At 36.5% G+C, this 21361-nt stretch overlaps 1 protein-coding gene across 8 annotated transcripts; it reads left to right on the top strand.

Annotated features, from left to right (window-relative positions):
* Positions 1-2281: 2281 nt before the first annotated feature.
* On the top strand, positions 2282-21126 carry LOC105222155 (adipokinetic hormone/corazonin-related peptide receptor variant I). Of its 8 annotated transcripts, XM_049446308.1 has the most exons (10): positions 8141-8399; positions 8481-8533; positions 16343-16668; positions 16750-16867; positions 18309-18475; positions 18566-18665; positions 19562-19784; positions 19855-20129; positions 20229-20452; positions 20519-21126. In XM_049446308.1, the coding sequence occupies exons 3-10, from the start codon at positions 16508-16510 to the stop codon at positions 20556-20558; spliced, it is 1308 nt and encodes a 435-aa protein (XP_049302265.1). In that variant the 5' UTR covers positions 8141-8399; positions 8481-8533; positions 16343-16507; the 3' UTR covers positions 20559-21126. The 8 variants fall into 8 exon arrangements, with proteins under 8 accessions (XP_049302298.1, XP_049302287.1, XP_049302313.1 ...); XM_049446341.1 differs by lacking the exons at positions 8141-8399; positions 8481-8533 and adding an exon at positions 2282-2863; XM_049446330.1 differs by lacking the exons at positions 8141-8399; positions 8481-8533 and adding an exon at positions 2283-2562.
* The last annotated feature ends 235 nt before the right edge of the window (positions 21127-21361 follow it).

The raw sequence follows: 21361 nt of genomic DNA, 5'->3' as shown, positions 1-21361 counted from the left end.
ACTTTAAGGTCTAATGGCCACCACATGACCTCCATTCCAGCTGACTGAGATGGAGTTAGAAGATAAATATTCCTCCAAGTCCGGTTTGAGTTTAATACCAGCACGGATAAGGAGGATATAGAGCACCCATGCAACTAGGTGTTGTTCTAATGATGACAACACACATTTATTGGCGATTCAAACAGGGTTAGGTCTGCGGGCGGATAAAATTTGCGTCAGTTCCGATAGCAGATAGCTGGTTGTGGTGGGAATTGTGGGAATATTGTTTTTTTTCACACAAGGCACTTGGTTAAGGATTGCAGGAATTCTAGTATAAAGAGGTTGGTGGAGATTAAATGACACGATTGGGAATCAATTACGAAGCTTTACAAACAAAGAACTGTCCATTTGTTGACTTAAAAGAACGTTTATTTATTGTCACTTCCAGCTCTGTGATCATTTTTGATTTGATATTTCATACCTTCTAATGCAAGAATCTAACAAAATAACACGCCTCTGCAAATTGCTGTTGAACAATACCAAAAGCTCCGTCAGGATCGGGAGGCACCTCTCCGAGTCGTTCGATAGCAAACAAGGTTTCATACAAGGCGACTCCGTACCGTGCGATTTCTTTGATCTGCTGCTGGAGAAAATGGTTCGAGCTTCAGAACTTAATCGAGCAGGTACAAACTTCTATAAGAGTGTACAGCTGCTGGCGTACGCCGATGATATTGATACCATTGACCTCAACACCCGCGCTGTTAGTTCTGCTTACAACAGATTGGATAAAGAAGCGAAGCAACCCAGTGAACGAGGCAGGACGATATATCTCAAGTCGTCAAACAAACAGTCGTCGCACTCGCGACTAGGCTCCCACGTCACTGTTGACAATCATTACTTCGAAGTTGTTGATAATTTTTTCTATCTTGGAACCAGCATTGCCACCAACAACAGCGTCAGCCCCGGCGTCCAACGCAGAATAACTCTTGCCAGCAGGTGCTACCTCGGACTGAGTAGGCAATTGAGAAGTAGTCCTCTCTCGATGAACAGAGACCAAATTCCACAAGTCCCTCATATGCCCGTCCTGCTATATGTTGTAGAGACATGGATGATGACAACAACTGATGAGTCGACGTTACGAGTTTTCGAGAGAAAGGTTTTGCGGAAGATTTATGGTCCTTTCCGCATTGGCAACGGCGAATACCACAGTTGATGGAACGATCAGCTGTACGAGATACATATTCGACGACATTGTAGTTCAGCGAATAAACAGACGGCGGTTACGCTGGCTAGGTCATGTCGCCCGTATGGATGAAAACACTACAGCTCTGAGAGTCCCGCCGGGTGAAGCAGACGAAGAGGTGGACCTCCACTCTGTTGGAAAGATCAGATGGAGAAGAACGTGGCCACACTTGGTATCTCGAATTGGCGCCAAATTCCAGTCGGCCTTACCGCGTTAGGGGTTTCTACACCAGTAAATAAGAAGATAACTTTAACATTATATCCCATCCGTGTAATTTTGTATCACCTTCGTGTTATGAAAAATGAAAACAAATCTACGAATATGCTGACTGCTGCCGTTAAAGAGTGGCATAGTAAATGAAAACAACATTGCAAAATATAAATACATACAAACACGCAAATCTATGTTTATGTCAAAAATCGACACTGACAGTGACTATCTATCCTTGGTCATTGAATGACCTAGTGAACAGGTGTTCAACGATTAATAAATGTTGCTCATTAGAGAACTATTGTATTGCGGAGTCCTGTGTCGAATGAGTTAAAGCACACATACACAGACATATAAGTGTATATGTCATCACATGTAAAACCTTTTGTTTATGTAAACAATGTAAATATCATAGATGGCATCAAGAAGTGCGCAGCTTTGCAGGCTTATCTGTCAAACGCCATCGAAGTGTGCCTCCTTTTTTGTATGCGTCGTTGACAAGCATTGTTGCAAGTTGCTGTAAAGACACACACGCTGTTGAAAAAAGTAAACAAAATTGCTTTTACAATTACATATACGCATATTTCTTTGCTATTTCGCTCAATTGAAGACAATTGCTTGCGCCGCAGGAGGCGTTTACGCCTTCACTGTTGACATCCTGTTGGCCTGTTGCCGCAAAAAACCAAAAAAACACCCACAATACACACACAAACACCAGCAGACTTTTATGTATGTGTAAAAAATAAAAGTAAGTATGTATGTAAATGTGTGCGCGTATCAAAAGTGAATTGATACCGCGGCGTCAGCTTCATTTCGACTTTAGTCGCACTTTTGAATTTGATTATTTCGCAATTCCATTTCATTTGGACCCGGAACGTCTTTAAGCGCGCAACGCTTGTCGGTTCGTCGCCGTTGTCATCAAATGTACGTGCGTTCATAACACTCGCACGCCGGTGTGCTGATACGTAGTCGTAGTTCTGCCAAAGGCGTGACCTTACGTGGCGATAATAACGCTCTCGAACTCATTTTCATACGCGACGCTGCAGTTAAAGACCAACAACAATATCGAAAAAGTGTTTTTGTGCGCATAAATTCATCAAAAGCGACATAATTGCTTGTGTATAAGTTATGTAAGTTGTTGTTACTTTGAAAGTTTGCAAAACGCCATTTGTTTGAGCGCCGAAATTTTGTTTCAACAGTTGTTTGTGTGTGTGTGCCAGCTGTTAGACCGGCCGGTGAATTCGTTGGTTTTGTTATGAAAATGTGATGTAAACACAAAAATTTAATGCGAAATATGTACAAATATAATAAACCGATTTAAAGTGTTTCGGTTAATCATAAAATTGCAGCTAAAGATTCTTCAAAGAAGCTACTTGTATAAAAAAAAATCAACGAAAATTAAATTTTAATTTTAATTCAATTTTGTTAAAGGTAAGTAAAGGCTACTATATTTGAATTTTTGTATTTGTTGAATGGCAATTTGAGTCTCCGAAACTGTCGAGGATTTTTATTACCTGTTTTACCAAATTCTATATGTTGGATATGCAACTATAATCATTATTCATAGTAATGTTCATCTGAGGCGATGCAATTTTTGGAAATTTGGGATTCCATCCAAAAAAACTACGTCACTTTGACGGCCAATAATGAATCCAGACAATTTTTGATGCCCTATTCTGGTGTGAATCGTATTCCAGTGGGGGCGTTCTTCAGCTATCAAAACAAATAGTAGTCAGTGAGGGAATTTCTGGGCTATAAGTCGAGTGAGCCACGCTTCCTAGCCACTGTTTTTCAAATATTTTTTAACCGACTTTACTACGAGAGGCCGAAGAATGTCATGACGAAAAATTATTAGGAAAGTTGCTGGGCCACTGCAGTATATTTTAAGCTGAGGTCTTTGCTATTGCGAAAGTCGCGTAACTGGCCTCTTATGCACCTGCAGGTGGTTCCAGAGTTAACATCAACGTAGACAGCCAAGCAGCAATTAAGGCAGTAACCTCGCATCGCAGGTCGAACAGACCACACAATCCACTTACAATTTCTAAATATTTATAATGAATTTTTAATGGTTAGGTTTGGCTGGAAGAACCTTCCTCATTTTAACGTCTTTAAACATGCGTTCCTAGCTCCTTATACATATTATACAATATACTAAACATTTTCTCAAACTTTGCATTTCCTTGTCTTTAAAACGGAAATCCATCGTCTCAAGAGGTCTGATCATTATGTCTGAAACTTTCAAGTACAATTATCTAACCTATAAGTTCACAAATTTCTAAAATTCTTCAAAGATCCTACAAAGAATTTTAAGGACTAGCGCCTAATGGAAGATCACGTCGTATTTTAGCTTTTTTAAAATCTAATCACCAACTTTTCGTAAATACAAGCACAATCTGCTCAAAATTTTCTAAAACTTTTCATTTTACTTCGTAAGCCCAAATGGAAGACGACTTGGGTTGTAAGAAGTTTTGGTTCTAACTGGTTGAACTGGCATCATTGGGATCTCTATTTTCCAAATTTAGACAGTGACTTTTCATCCTGATTTCGGAAATCTCTCTTGAACAATAGGTACTTCTGTCCCTTCTGACGTCAAAACTCTCAAGTATGAATCCAGAGATCCTCCATATGTATATCGAAGAAATACTTCGAGTCTATGACAAGTTTGTTAAGGCGTTATGTACAGTTAGAAGGTCGAAAAAGGCGAATTTTGCAGAATTTTTCTAAGAACTTTTAAATTTATTGATCCAAAAAATTTTACACTTATTATGGTATCTTTTAACTGCATTTTAAGACTTAGTATTAGTAAAAAAATTTATTTTGAAAGAAACTACAGCTAATCTCTGGGAGCTCCAAAAGACATTTGCTTAAAAAAGACATTTTGCGGTGACCGCCATATCTCTGAAGTGGTTCCTCTGAACTACAATATCTCGAATATCAATTTTAGAACGGTATACCAAATATCTGGCATCCAAGTAGGCTCCGTTGACTTTCGAATGACTTTCCTTAAAGGTCTGGAAGATCAGGCGGAGTTTTGCTTAACAAATGGAATCACTGTTGAGTTCTCGATTTTGCGGATCTACAAATGTCAGCTTAAAAAATAGCAGATGAACATATCCGAATTTACCATAAACTTTTTGTTATTTACATTTCTACCCATCACTAGTTTTAGGAATTTAGAAAGCGAACTATTCTTTTCACAAAAAAAACATTTCTACGTCATAAATATTTCGCATAGAGCATAAAAAGATAATGGTAAGATTGGGCAAAAATCAACATAACTCTCAAATTCAAAGACGCAGTAAAGAACATTCCAACGAGACGTGCACTGATAACATGAATCGTTACTAATAGACAACTAATCTCTCGTTTAAGTATATATTATTATATTTTTGCCTTCTATGCCTCACAAAAGTAGGAGTCCATTTTTAGTTATATGTAAATCAAGATTATTTCAGTTCAAGTTCGAACGAAACAAGTTATACATAACATAATTTAAAAACTAATGCTCAGAAAGCAAAAAAAAGTAAGACTTTGTTCTAAATTTTAAAATTCTTAATTTATTCTTCAAAATGTACGTCGTCTCCCTCAAAATAATGCCCAACTTACTTGTGTCAATCCTCGAAAAAGTTGTTAAAGTCAATTTCCAGAATAGCCTTCAATGCGTGCAGCGATTCATGTTTAATTGCTTCAATTGACTCAAAGCAGTTTCCTCTGAGTGGTCTTTTGAAGTTCCTGAATAGCCAGAAGTCGTTGTACATTTGGCAAAAATCTCACGAAGAATCAATGCAGTATGCGACAACACCACGATAATCGAAGGAAACTGGCAGCATAACCCTGATTTTTTACCTGTTTTAACTCGGTTTCTTCGGCTTCGGCTCACATTTGCACGATGTTCGGTCGATTGGTCTTCTGTTTTCGGATCGTAAGAATAAATTTAAGATTCATCTCCAATCAGAAATCAGTCAGAAAGCATTGTCTCACAGGCGTTAACACGACGCTGTTTTTCATAAAAAATTGAGTGCTTTCACTTTTCTTAAGACCAAATGATTTTTCAAAATGGGTTTCACTGATCCTTCCGATATTCCAACGATCTCAGTAAGATCTCTGACCTTTATTTTACTCTCGTGTTGGTCATCAGTTGAGCAACACTAAAAGCTCAGTTAAGATCGGGAAAGATCTGTCCGAGCCGTTCGATACCAAAAGAGGTTTCAGACAAGGCGACTTCTTTTCGTGTGACTTCTTCAACGTACTTTTGGAGGAAATAATTCGAGCTGCAGAGTTAAACAGAGAAGGTACCATCTTCTATAAGAGTGTACAGCTGCTGGCGTACGTCGAGAATATTGATATCAATACCCGCGCCGTTAGTTCTGCTTTCTTCAGCATGATTACGGCAGCGAAGCAAATGGGTCTAGTGGTGAATGAGGGCAAGACGAAATACCCCCTGTCATCAAACAAACAGTCGTCGCATTCGTGACTTGGCTCCTACGTCACTGTTGACAAAGATAACTTCGAAGTCGTAGATAATTTCGTCTATCTTGAGACTAGCATTAACGCCTAGGTTACTACTTCGGGCTGAGTAGGTAATTGAGAAGTATAGACCAAATTCTACAAGTCACTCATCATATCCGCCCTGCTATTTTTATGTATAGGCATCGAGGATAGCAACAACTGATGAGTCAACATTACGAGTTTTCGAGAGAAAGGTTCTGCAGAACATATATGGTCTTTGCGCATTGGCAACGGCGAATATCGCAGTCAATGGAACGATGAGCTGTACGAGATATACGACGATATTGACATATTTCAGTGAATAATGAGACATGCGCTGGCTAGGGTATGTGGTCCGAATTTATGAAAACACTCCAGCTCAGAGAGTATTTGACGCAGTACCTGCCGGAGGAAGCAGAAAAAGAGGAAGAGCTCCACTCCGTTGGAAAGACCAGGTCGAGAAGGACCTGGATACACTTGGAATCTGCAATTGACGTTGAAAAGCGAAAAGGAAGAACGACTGGCACGCTATTGTAAACTGTAAATCTCCGAAAATAACAGTACTCAATAAATCCGAAAGGAAAATTTTCCACTGATATGCTAGGCGGTCCGTGAGGTACTTCAGGAGTCCTAATTACGAATTTGAGTCAAAAATTTTCCATCAGGCACATCTATTTTTGTCATTGTAGTAAATGGTAGACATTGGACCCCTACCCCCCTTGACTAAGTCCAAAGAGTCAACAATCAATTCAAAATTAGCTACAAACAGCCTCTTCATTCACAGTCGAAAAATGACTAGTGAAATTTGATTTTTTTAATATAGACATGAATTAAACTCTTCAGAACACTAATATCTCTGTGATGATGTATGTATATACATATATGTACGTATATATAAATATATATGAGGTCGTAAGTGTGCCACTGCTCGATAGGCACAACGGCCAGTGGTACAATGAACGTGTTTACCATTACTGATAATATTTGGCATCATACCACAGCTTCTAACATTTCAGGCACGAGTATAATTTTATTGCCGAAATGTTGATATTTGTGTTGTTTTTGTATTTGCCGATACTCACATGTTTCTGCAGCAACAATGCTTGATTAAATTTTCAATATTTTTAGCGCTTTCCTTTTGGTAATAATCAGTCTACTTATTTTTCGCTAGATCAGTGCGATAATTTTACAAAATAGATGAATGTACGTATGTATATGTATGTGTGTGTGAATGTATGGATGTTTGTTTGTATCTATGGATGCTTGTATGTATGTCAGCCGCACCAGCATTCACCAAATCAGTGAGTCCGATTCGAACTTTGAGCAATTATTGTATAAATAAATAGAGACAAACGTGCTGTAATCAAAAAAAAGCACAACAAATATATATATATATATGTATGTAAGTATGTGGGTATGTTGTGCATACAAAATATTAACAATAACAATTTTATAGCTTTCGTATTTTCCTTTACACATGCTTTTATTTATTTTTTCACTCACCGCCAGCCCACCAACTCCTGTTTGTGCATTGTTGTTGTTGTTGTTGTTGCTGTTTCTGTTTTAATTATATTTTTTATTTAGTTTTTTATTTCCCTGTTTTTTTGCTACTTTAAAATTTTTTATTGCGCGGGCGGGCGTTTGTTGGGGTCAAGTGAGGTGCGCGCACGCTTATCAGCAAGCAGCAGCAGCAAATCATGCCAACGCTACTAGAGTAATACAAAAATATACACATGTACATATATGTATGTATGTGTGTGCTGCGTGCTGTGTCTTGCGGATGCTATTTCGCACGAAAATCAGCTCCCAATATAATGGAGTCAATTGGCAAGTGTGTGTTGATTAGCTGCTACTACTGCTACACACACACACATACATACACATGCCCTTACGTTTCTTGGCATGCTGAACTCAACACAAAAGGCACAATAAAAGCAATATAACAACAACAACAACAACAAATGACAACAGTAAACAAGTGTAGCCAGCGGTGGCATAGATTATCATTCGGTTGTTTTCCAGCGTAAATATTTAGTCGAGGACTCTTTTTAAGCTTTGACTCAGCGCTGCCGAGAGCAGTTTTTGTTCTTATATATTATTGTTAATTGATCGCAACGGTGTTTATTGCTGCTGTTGCTGGTGCTTGTGTTCTATATACAAACATACATGTATATTCTCGTATGTCTTGCCTGCAGGTTGTTGCCGCTATCGGCTGTCGCTTGCTTTTATGCCTTCACTCATTTAGTTGCGCACTCGTGTACGCCAAGAGCTGTGCTGCGGCGTATGGTTAACGGTAAACACACACGATTTGTAAGCTCAAAACGGCTTACAGGATATCATAAACGCGTTAGCAGCGCAAAGCAACACATTTGTAGCACCCGGTGTTGGAGTGTATATTGTGTGTGTGTTACTCATACGCCCCGTCAACTCGTTAAATGCTCGCAGTCAATTAGACAGTCGCTGCGCGGTTTCGGTCAAGGTCAGCTGTGTTCACTTGCATTTCGCGTTATTTCTTGTGTTTTTTTTTTAATTGACTTAACACTTATGAATTTGGTTTTAGTGTTGTATAAAAGACGTGATGTGATAAAGCAGTGACGTTTGAGTGAGAGAAAAGTGAGCTTTGGTTGCGCAAATAGTTTAATGCTTGCAATATGCCGGATTTTATGTAGTGGTATTATCATAAATGAATGAAAATGGTTATTTTAAGAAGTAAATAAATATAAAGTAAATATTAGAAAGTAACAAATGACAAATCCGGTTGTGATATTTTGATTGTGTAGTAAATATTTTTATTGAAATTATTATTAAAGCATCAAAAAGCAGCAAACTCAAAGGTGACACGTAAAATATATTTGAATTTTGTTAAAAAATTTGAAGCAAAATAGAAAAAAGCATTAAATTTATTTACATCAAAGGCATAATACTCTTCACATATGCATTTCTCATAGCATAAAATGGTATAAAAAGATATTTTTCTTGATTGTTGATCGGTTTGTTTATATGGTAGCTGGCTTAAAATTCAAAATTATTATCAACAAGTAAGAAGGAGCGCATAAATTATACTTTCTCAATTTGAAAAGCTCAATGATGGACAAATTCTTTCAGATGTGGCAAAAGTTTATATTAAACTTGACCTCACGAATTGATCGATATTTTCCGCAAAAAGTCAGCCATATGCACTAGACACGTAGTTAGTTCTTGATCATTGAAAAGTTTTATATAGGTCGCTGTGACAATTTTTGGGCGTAAGATGAAATACCTGGAATAAATTATTTGTAAAGGGTGATCCATTTCGAAGTTCCCTACTTTTTTTTAAAGAAAAAACACAGAAAATTCAAATTTATTGGGGAATATCTATTAACATTCGAAAGAAAATTCTTTGGCATTTATTTTTTTTTTATTAGCCGCGACAACGTCTCGGATAGTTCATCCGTTGAATACAATTTTCGATCACTCGTTCGCACATTCCGACTGGTAACTGGCAAATAATACGCGTGATGTTTTGCTCCAAGGTCTGAATCTAAGCGGAATTGTCCGCATAGATTTTAGACTTTACATATCTCCACAGAAAACGGTTCTAACGGTATGATATCACACGACCTTGATGGCCAATCGATCGACCCAAAAAGTGAATTTATCTGCTCAATCGCTGTTGAAACCGCCGTCCTGTTGAAACCAAATGTCACCGAAATCAAGAGTTTAAATTTTAGGCGCCAATCACTCGGTTATCATGACGCGATAACAGTCGCCATTGACGGCTAAGTTCTCACCGGCATCATTTTTGAAGATATATGAACCGATGATTCCACCGGCCCACAAACCACATTAAACCGTTGTTTGTTTTTTTTTTTTTGATGAAATGGCAGCTCTTGAATCTCTTCCAGTTGCTTTCCGTGCCAAATGTGGCAATTTTTGCTTTTTTATGTAGCCATTGAGCCAGAAACAAAGTTTGCTCAAAAACATCGGATTTTCTTGGAACTTATAGAGAAACATAGAGCATTTGGGAAGGCCAAGCAGCTTCAGTTCTTGCACAAGCTGTATTTTGCACGCTTTCTATTTAATATCTCGACGTTAAATGCCCCAAAACTTTCCATACGTCAGTTCGGCGGCGAATCGACTCTCCACGGTCTTCGTGTACACTGTCAGCTACGGCTGCTATATTTTCTTCGCTGCGTGCTGGACATGGTCTATTCGGTCGAATGCTTGTATTATCCAATAATGAATGCCGGGTCTTAAGGTGGGTGATGGTGTTGCGAATAGTGCGTTCAGTGCGCCAAACCGAATCAGTCGGTTCAACGTCGTTGGGTAGAGTTGAGTCTTTCTCTGACGACACCATGGTGAATTTTCCGGTTCCAATTGCCTCTGCATCCGTATAAGATTGCGTTGGCACAAGCATTGAGTGATTGGGCGCTGGAAATGATGGAATCCTACAGTTATTTCCATCGACACATCATCCTCTCAGATGAGGCCCATTTCTGACTTAATGGCTTCGTCAACAAACAAAATTGCCGCTATTGGGGTGAAATAAATCCTCGTTGGTTCAGAAAACCCAATTGCATCCCAAACAATTTATAGTTTAGTGCAGATTTTGGTTTGGTGGCATCATTGGCCATCATTCAAAATGAGACAGGCAATACCAATACCAAGCAACGCATCGTCTGCGTTCCTTTTCCAACAAGATGATTCACATCTATGCGTGAACGCATTGCATGCAAAGTTTGGCGATTCGTGAAATTACCCAGTCAAGTGACCGGCAATTTCATACGATTTAACGTCTCTACATTTTTTCTGGGGTATGTTAAATCTAAGGTTTACACCAATCCACACAACGCTCGAGGAGCTCGAAGGCAACCTGAAACCATGCAGGTTAATTGACCGACATTTTGTTCAAATCATAAATGGCTAAAATCTATTTTCAAAACAAAAAGTAAACCTATTTGGCCCAAATTTGAACGTTTTGCTTCATTTTAATATCCCGTCATGCTTGTTGGTACACCCTCTATAAAACCCGAGATTTATCTGGATTAATTTTAGGTTTAGCAACGACAGTATAACAGTTTTATTCCTCCGATTATCTGACAAATATCTAAGAATCAGAAACCATATCAAGTCGATCGGTCAAGCTTTTCATAGATATTTTCCTCACCGACTCTGGAAATAGCATTTTGAGCAAAAGTTTTGTAAGCTGATTACACTCGTAAGTCTTTGCCAAATCAGCTTCATATTTCCGAAGAATATTCTTGAAATTCAAAAAATTACTCTTTGATATTATATTAAATATTAAAAATTCAATATGATACATATACTTGAATTTATTTGTTTTCTGTTTTCACTTATCAGCAGCAACACTTTTGCTCTTGCTTTTAACGCACACACACTTATGAAGCATTTTTACATTAACATACATACCAACTAACACTTTTAATTGACTGGACTGGATCATTGTCTACCACGAAGTGTATAATTTCAACAAATATTGCCCATTAGTAAATATGAAATTTGCAAATTTATTTATATAAACTAATCAATATTTATAAAACAATACGTAGACACATAACTTAGTCGCCGCTCGGTAGCTATTTTTAATTGTTTGTATGTTTTTGCTTGTGTATATATATGTTCGCGGTCATTTCCTTTTCGAATTGATATTGAAATTTTTATTTGTAATCAAAATATTGATTTTACAGCATTGTTTTCTCACACCAAATTTAATGTGCGCCGTGTATTGGTGTTGTGTTAGGAATTCGACGGCAAAAATGATTTTTAAGGTAGCGCTGGTATTTAGGGTTAACGAATGAGTTTTGTAAATTATGCATAAGGGGTTACAGGGGTTCGTCGAGCAAAAATCGGCTAATTTTCAATATTACTTTTTCAAATATAATAAATAATTAAATATATTATATGGGTTTCGTTGAGCAAAAAACTGATAATTTTCAATATTTTTACTTTTCAAATAAAAAACGAAATATTTTATTCAAAGTTTCATTATAATAAAGCAACATGTTTTACAAAGATTTATTGAAATTTTCAATGAAAAATATTCAAAACTCGGCCATTACCACGTAATTTTCGGCAGTTCCTCAGAATAAAGGTGACTCCGTGTTGACAGCAGACCATCTTACAGGATCGTCTAAAGTAAAATTAAAAAAGTATTAGTTTTAAATAAGACCATAAATAGATATTGTATAAAAGCAGAATTCTTCGGTCAGAATCTTGTTAATTATGTATCGAAGACCTGTGTAAAACTTCATAAAAATCAGTTGAAATCTTGACAAACAACTTTGAAAACACAGTTTCGAGAAAAACGCGTTTTAAATTACTATATAGTTGACCTTGAGAATGCAACTTTTTAAGGCTGTACCTCCAAAACTATTACTTGAATTAACTTGAGAATTAAGGACAATATTTCAGAGACGTTATAGAATTAAATAAAGCAACAAAAAGTGCAACCAATGTAATGCCTTAAGATATGCAAAGAGTTTATAAACAACTTTAGTAGCTCATAATTGTCTACTACTCGCTGAAACGTTGCTTCGTTATATTTTATTAGAGTAAAGGAGATTCTCTTAAGGAGTGGTCTTCTAGTATTGAAATTTGGGAAGAATATATTTGGGATGATAGAATGTGCTTGTGCAAAAATTGGGTAAAATCGGGTCAATACGGGAAGTATCCTTCATGCATATAAATAATATAAATATTTTCGAACATGCGGTTAACTTTATTCTCCATCTATCCATATTGGTCAATATATTGGAATTTTTAATGAAATTTAGAAAGCATCTTTTTTTTAAAGGAATAAAATTTCCTAAAATGGATGAAATCAGGACAATACTTCCTCCAGTACCCATATGCCTAGTATAAAGATTTTCAAACATCCTATTTATTGCACTCTTTTATTAAATTTAAATAAAAAATTCGAACTTAAGGTATAATATAATTTATATGTTTAATAAATTTAATAATTTTGAAGAAATTTGATATTAATTATTTAAGAAAAACTTTTTTATTTTTAAAATATTAATATAACTATCCTAAATATGTATGTATGGTTACTAAATATTTTTTTAATTGCATAGTTTTGAAAAAAAAAATATTCTTAATTCTTTTTAATTTTACATAAAAAAGCCGATGCCGCTGTATAATATGATTAATACATTTTGTGTTTTAACTAAATAATATGGAATGAAATGTTTTTAAAGTTTTGTAGAAAGTTTTATTTTTGTTAAAAAAATTAAAAATACTTTAACTAAAAACAAAATCAAGCTTTCAATTTAATATTTTGAAGCTGTTCTTCATTAGAGTTTTTTATGAAATAAATTAAAGAAAAAAAATTATTTTAATTAAAAAAAATAAATTATTTGAAAAAAATATTAAATTCTTTGAAAAATAATATTAAATTACTTTAATTTTTTTTATTTATGTTTTCTTTTCAAAATATTTTAATTTTTTTTATCTCATATTCTATACAATTCCTTCAAAATTATTTAATTTAAAATTTTATTTTTTATTTAATAAAAATACTTAAATTTTTTTTTAGTTTATAGTTGATTTTGCTTATATGTAATTCCGACTTTTTTGTTAAAATAATTTTTAACTATGAAAAAAAAGAATAAATAATTTTTTTTATTTGCCAAAATTATTATTTTTCGCACAGGTCACTTACAGGAATTCCAAAATTTCGTTACGTCAAAGTTAGATTCCAATAAACAACTGTTAAAAATATATCTAAACAGATGTTTAAAAACCTTTCTTCTTATTTTATTCCAAAAATACGATTTCAAATAAATTCAATGGGAATAAATGTTTAAAATATATTACCTACTACGCGGTAAAACAAATCAAACGCATGCAACTTTGCAAATATAAACATAAATTAACTTAAATACTAATATACAACAAGAAAAACACAATGTATCTGCATGCATTTGTATATAAATACTGGGTTTTCCAATAAGAGTGATATGGTTTCTTTAAAAAAAACAGCACACTAATTGCTAAAGAAATTGTAATTTATATTTTTTTTATATGAAGAACAATCGATATAATTAAGTTTTGAATATAACATCAATCAAATGGCCTACACGACTTCTTTTGCAGGAACGAATTCGATGAACCCAATTTTCCTTTTAAATCAAGTCGTATGCCATAAAAAGCACGTTTAATATAGTCTTCGAAAGCTTGAACAGAGTCTGGTTTATTGCTAAACGCCAATGACTTCTAATAACCGCACAAGAAATAGTCCAATGGTGTTAGAAATAGTCCAATGGTACTTCTTGTAGGCCATTCAATGTCACAATTTCTTGAAATAATTCGGTTGCTGCACGTGCGATGTGGCACGTAGTCCCGACTTATTGGCACCAGATATTGTCAAGATTAGCTTTTACCAATTGCGGCCATAAAAAATTTGTTATCATCGTTATATACTTTCTAATCATGACTGTCACTAGTTTCATTTCGAAAGAAGTATGGACCGATGATTCCGCAAGACCAAAAACCCTACTGCAAATTTAGGTGAATCTAATGATTGTTCATGAATAATTTGAGGATTTTTTGTTAATTACCACACCACTAAGATGAAAGTTAGCCTCATTGAAGAAGATGATTTAAAACAAATCGTTATTGATTTCAAGTTGTGCCAAGGTAAAATCAACAAATTTACGACGTTTACGCTGGTCCAATAGCTTTAGTTCTTAAGTGAGAACAGTTTTATATGGATGCAAGTATACTTTTTTTTTCCAAATCCGCCAAGTTGTGGTTTGAGTCAGCTTAAATTGTTGAGAACGTCTTGAAATTGACAAATTGCGGTCTTCGGCAACACTTGCCTCAATGGCAGCAATATTTTCATTACTTCGAGCGGTTCTTTGTCTTATTGTCACTTTAGCATTTTGTAAAGAAACTTTCCAATAATTCGACGATTAGAGAGCGATTTTTACAACCATAGATGGATAGATAGTGAAGATTGAGGTTTTGCCTTGCGACCTACGGTCTACTGTGCCCTCCCAAGGTCACCAAGGTCCACCATCCTGAATAATTTTAACAGCCTGCTGGGCGCGACTGAGATGATGTGATCAATGTCCACGTAGATGGAACCTAGGGCCTTTAGCCTGATTTTGCAAATTGCTAGGCAATACAGAATCAGGTGTTTTGGGCTTTCCTGTTCCATGTCACAGAGCCGGCAGTTTGTGGAGACTATGCCCATGTTGGATATGTGCTTCCTGAGCCTGCAGTGCCCTTTATAGAGCGCGACAAAGAGGCTGTATTTGCTTCAGGTTAATTTAAGTTGAGTTTCTTTAAACCTGGCGAGCTTGTACTCTTCCAGAAGCAGATTGGCATGGCGCCGTTGTATCAGTTCTGTTCTCTCCCCAATCTCTTCTCCGTGCATTACGTGGTTCTGGCCCCATCTTCCTGGACGCTGCCGTAGAGCGGACTAACTCGTCAGCAGCTCATTGCCGGGTACTCTTTTATGCCCCGGCGTCCAGATTAGGTGCCCCGTTTGAACACTGATAGGCGGTTTAGCCTACCTGTACACTTCTCTGCTAAAGGCGATTTAACCTCATATGCTGAGTTCGCCTTTAATGCCGCTTCACTATAGCAATGCACTGGTTGCGATAGTTGCGGTGGAGATTGAGTTCTGCGAACTGACTTACATATATACAAGGCTTCTGCTTGAAAAATGCTCGGAAAACGTCCCATTGGTATGAATAGTTTGGTATGCGGTCGCGAAATGCTCCAAAGCTTTCCGGTGATTTTGAGCTGTCAGTGTACCACTCGATACTGCTGCCTCTCAGCAATATATCGGGCGTGGAGTCATTCCCTTCGCCTTACAGCAGAGAGTAACTCTAAAATTCTTTGCCGAAACCCTCCACTGCCATTACTTCCATCATGACTTCACGGGCTGCAGTGGAGCAATTACGCATTGCCCCTGAAGCGTAGACACAGACGAGTCTTTGCAGCTTCGAAAGTTGAAAGCCTATCGAGGACTGCATTGCCTTAGATGCCCATGTATCCGAACATAAAATGGCAAAAACGCATGAAAAGTTACAATCGCAGAACGATTATTTCGATAATAAAATTGAAAAATTTGTAAACTTTGTTCTTGTTCTTCTTCCATGATGAACTTGTAAACTTGTATAGTGAAAATAAATTACAGATCACGAAATATTAAAAATGGCCGAAACGACATTTAGAAATCATATCATCTCTATTGGAAAACCCGATATTATACCCAACGAAAACAGACACCCACCCAAAGGCCTATGAACTACGAGCATGCATACTGTACTGTTACAATATAAACTACACAGATACATATGTATGTATATGTGTGTCTATTTATACGTTTGATTAAATTTATAAATATTAAATGGTAGCAGTCTAGTGCTTAATGCTTATTTACATAATTATACAAATATATATTTGCAGCGTAGCGGTTATAACACATTCCAGCAACTATAGACATACAATATAATATATACAACAACACCAATACACAAACACGTGATTTCGCGCAGCAGGCACATAAACACATACATACATACACAACTAGCAAATATACGCCAATTTATCGAGCAGACAAACTTTGATGCCATGAAAATGCCGCAAACCGAAGATGAGGTTAATGAAAAGATTTACGATCATCGCATCATGCCGGATTGGTCGAATGTGGTCAACGAAACAAATGGCACAATGCACTACTCGAAGGATATGATCTTCAATGATGGGCATCGACTCTCCATCACAGTTTACAGGTGAGCGCTGAGCAATCAACAATATTTCTGTAGTTTTTGTTGTTATTACTGTGCATATTTTTATTATATTTATTTGTGCAGCATCCTGCTTGTGCTCTCGTCGATCGGCAATTCAACAGTGCTGTATTTGATCGTGAAGCGGCGCTGGCACAATCGTACGCGCAGTCCGTCTCGCATTGATATTATGTTGATGCATTTGGTAAATAAAAAAATAACAAAAAACATTTGAAAACATATCTATATAAACAGGTATATAATACAACTTTTTAGCAAACATATACCAACTGATCAAAATTGACTCGGACTTAGTAATTTCATTGATGAATTTTTTTTTGATTTTGGTAGAAGATTTTTTTACGCTTATGGAAGCTTGATCTTCATATATTTTCAATGCGGTGATTGAAAATGTTGTATAAGTGTTTTAAGGAGTCTACACTTTATCACGAAGGCAAGTATTTGAGTGACAAAAAGTACTTAGTGAAGCTCGTAACGTCATCGAAAACTTACATGTTGCGAGTCGAATTTTGTTAATGACGAAAAAGTTGAAGAAACAGTGATTGTAAATCATCGTGTTGGTTCCAGAGAGACAGCAGAGTATCTCAACATCTTTTACAGATCGACTCAACACATTTTGGTTAATGTTTTGATTAATCTTTTGGTTAATCTTTTAGTTAATCTTTTTGTTAATCCTTTGGGTATGAAGCGTGATATTCCTAGACTAGACTAGATGCTTGATAATATAGCTGAGGGCCCTACATTAATCAAACGCTTATTACTGGTAACGAGACGTGGATTTACGCATGTGATTTCGAAAATGAGCAGAAACCAAAAAGCTTACATCAGAGTCGGTCAAAAATGAAGGCAGTGCTCATCGTTTCTTCGACTGCCATGAAGTGATTCACTATGATTTCTTTTCATATGGTCAAACGATCAATAAGTGATACTACTGGGTCTACTTGCCAACTTCGTTCCATACGGTAAAAGAAGCAATAAGGGATACTAGTGGGTTACTTGAAGTAATTCGCCATAAATGACCGGATTTGTGGGCAGAAAACTCAGTTTTTTTTCATAACGATAATTCGGCATCAAATTCTAGTATGGTTGTGACTGACTTTTTGGTCAAAACACGAAACCAGTGTCATCACTCAGCCATCGCATTCGTCAGATCTGGCTTCCTATGGTTTTTTTCTGTTTGCGAAACACCAAAATCTGCAGGCAATCCCAGCAGGAACATTAAAAAAAGTGTCGAAAATTGAACTAATCGTTGTTACCCATACAATGACTCAAAATTAGCTATTTTTGAAGGCGTTAAAAAAAAAAAAAATTGTCAGTCCGGGTCAAATTTGATCAGATGCTATAAACTTTTTATACACAATTACGTATTTCTGAATATATTTTAAAATATTTCTAAATATACAAAAGCATTTTTATATCCGGCATTTTTCGCCCACTTGCCCGTTATCTCATCAGCTCACTAACTATACTTTGTACTTTCTTATCATTATTCGCCTGTCGCCTGTTCCACTGTTCTCACTAACTGACTGACTGCTTGATCTACTGTCTACTTCGCACACTCCGCTTGCAACGCACCGCATCACATTGCAACGCTCCGTATCGCCATTTGCCGTTGGATGTCAAAGGCCATTGCTGATTTGATGGTGACTTTCCTGTTAATGCCGCTGGAGATAGCGTGGGCGTATACAGTGCAATGGCGTTCCACCGATTTCGTCTGTCGCACAATGAGCTTTTTCCGCGTGTTCGGCCTGTATTTGTCGAGTTTTGTGCTAGTCAGCATATCGATAGATCGGTGAGTTTATACAACGCAATTTGCTGTGATTTTCCATTAGATTTAATTTATAGGCATTACCTCATTGGGTTTTTTTTATTTCGTTCACAGATATTATGCCATTTTGAAACCATTGAAATTCTCAACAAATCGCGGTCGTATTATGCTGGCAATTGCATGGATCGCGTCGGTGATCTGCAGTACACCGCAGGTGAGGTAGTATTATAATAAAATTAATGTATGAAAATATATGTAGAGTACTGCATAAATTCGAACCACATGACCTAGCCAGTGCATGTCTCATTATCAAAACATCATAAATCTTCCGCAGAATCGTTCTCTCGAAAACTCGTAACGCCGACTCATCAGATGTTGTCATCGTCCATGTCTCTGCACCATATAGAAGGACGGGGATGATGAGTGACTTGTAGAATTTGGTCTTTGTTCGTATAGAATAGACTTTACTTTTCAATTGGCTACTCAGTCTGAAGTAGCAGCTGTTGGCAAGAATTATTCGGCGTTATTATCTACGACTTTACGAAGTAATAACTGTCAACAATGAGGAGCCAAGTCGCGAATGCTACGATTGCTTGTTTAATAACAGGAAATATTTCGTCTTGCTCTCGTATACCACATAGTACGAGTAAAAGCAGAACTAACGGCGCGGCTGTTACGGCTTTCAGAGGTTCTTCTCGAGGAGCTTTTGGTGTTGCTCAACGTCAGCTTCCACAGCCGTATTAGTGTTCCAGGGATCCCAAAATCAGACTCCTTTTCATGCTGTCAAAAGCAGCTTTAAAATCGATGAAGAGGTGGAGTGTGCCGATGCTTTTTTCGTATTTCAATAGCTAAGCCGGCAATCCATGAAACTCCTGCACGTTGTTGTTCTTCATACGGGCCTCGAAACCATATTTTACAGAGTTCCTACATCTTATCGTTATAATAATAGTTCAATAGTAGTTAGAGCACACTTTAGTCTTATGCTGTTGAACCTACTAGACTAAAATGTAGCCACACCCTGTTGTTACTACTTTATCATTATAAACCGCAACAAATTTGGGAGTATCATAGAATATTTATTTAAGCAAACCTTTTACTTTTCCTCAACAGGCATTCATATTCCATTTGGAGCAGCATCCCAAAGTGAAGGGTTACTACCAATGCGTTGCATTCCATTCCTTTCCCACCGAACTGCATAAACTAATCTATCAGATCTCGAATATGTGCGCCATGTATGCTTTCCCATTGGCCACATTCATCTATTGCTATGGCCGCATCTATTTGGAGATCTATCGCAAGAGTAAGCGCATGGTTAAGGGTGATGACAAAAATGGTTAAGCATCTAGCATACCGATAACTAGCGCTTGTATACAGATGATAATTGCGTAATTTCTTCCTTGCAGGTTTCGCCCGCTTCCGACGCTCCAACGATGATGTGCTTGGACGCGCTAAAAAGCGCACGCTTAAAATGACAATAACCATAGTGATCGTATTTGTGATCTGCTGGACGCCATACTATATAATGTGTTTGTGGTTTTGGCTTGATAAGCCTTCGGCAGATAATGTGAATCCGCTGTTGCGTAAAATACTCTTCATATTTGCATGCACGAACTCGTGTATGAATCCGTTGGTGTATGGCGTGTTCAATATACGAGGCAAGACGAATAATAATAATACGGTGGGTGTGGTTTTCACAAAAAAATATATTTTTTTTTAATATAAAATTTAATTATTTTTATTTTCTTATTTTCTTTTTATTGTCTTATTATCACTGCAGTCTGTTCATAATCGGCACACATCGCTCTCTAGTGGCGGTCGCATGGCTATGAAAGAACGTAACGGCAGCGCGCATACCGTTGTCACATTACCAGCGGTGATCAATGGCAGCAATGGTGACACCAGCAATGTCACACAAAGCACCACACTCTCAAATGATATATTCACCATATCGAAAATCGCCGAAGATATTGAAAAAGAGAAGCCACCAAAGATTATAATAAGGTTTTTTTTTCAACATTTCAGTAAATTTTCGAAAATAATTAATTCTCAAACAAATTTTAATTACAGTGACTCCATTGAATTGGCGCATATGCCAAAGTCGCAATGAACTTTGTATGAATTTAAGTGATATCGAAGGGAATCATCGCGCGCTTGGCTATATCCACGTAAAATGGGGAAATTTTTACTCGCACATATCTTCATAAATACAATACATACATATGTATGTATGCACCACATATGTGTGCATACAATTAAGTTGTTTTGTACCTTCAATATAAAAACATAAGGAATTTGTAATCGAAGCTGTCTGTCGCCCGTTAGATCACATATAGCATACGAGTATGTGTCTGCATCTATTGCGGAGGGTCTCTTTTATATTGCCCGCTGATTATACTTTTGCTCAAACTTAATTATATTGTATGCTAGTTGTGGGTTAAGTAAATTATATACACACCTATCCGTTATGGTTGGATATGCTGAAGATGCCTACTGAGTTATGCTAATTATCTAGTGTTAAGACGTATGTTTGCATGTGTTTTTGTAGTAGTAGCTGTTTTGCTGGAGTTTGTAGTAGTTTAAGCTTGAACTTAATTTAATTTATTCATAATAAATTTTGGAAAAAATATACAACAAAAAAGAAGAATGATATTAAGTTATTTCCAATCGAATTGAAATGAACTTTGTAATTTCTTGCTTAGGTTTTTAATTTTTTAACTCCATTTATCCTGAGGGCATGTAACTGGTATTACATATGTACATATAATTACATAAAAAGTATGTTGTTAGCATATATGTAATTGGGTATATTAATGACACAATAATATTATATATGAAATGTTTGAAGGCCTTCGAATTATCCCTCTCTATAGTGGTAGATTGTGATATACCAACCAAAATACTAACAAGTAT

Source organism: Bactrocera dorsalis, chromosome 1 (assembly GCF_023373825.1).
Source record: "Bactrocera dorsalis isolate Fly_Bdor chromosome 1, ASM2337382v1, whole genome shotgun sequence".
Lineage (NCBI taxonomy): Eukaryota > Metazoa > Arthropoda > Insecta > Diptera > Tephritidae > Bactrocera > Bactrocera dorsalis.
The sequence above is the reverse complement of the archived record's forward strand: the minus strand, read 5'-3'. Positions and strand labels throughout refer to the sequence as shown.

Bases quoted from the DNA above. Each gene is read 5' to 3' on its own strand.
- LOC105222155 (XM_049446341.1), top strand. From the start codon at position 16,508: ATGAAAATGCCGCAAACCGAAGATGAGGTTAATGAAAAGATTTACGAT. The intron at 16,669-16,749 runs GTGAGCGCTGAG...TTATTTGTGCAG, and splicing joins CTCTCCATCACAGTTTACAG to CATCCTGCTTGTGCTCTCGT. The intron at 18,476-18,565 runs GTGAGTTTATAC...TTTCGTTCACAG, and splicing joins GTCAGCATATCGATAGATCG to ATATTATGCCATTTTGAAAC.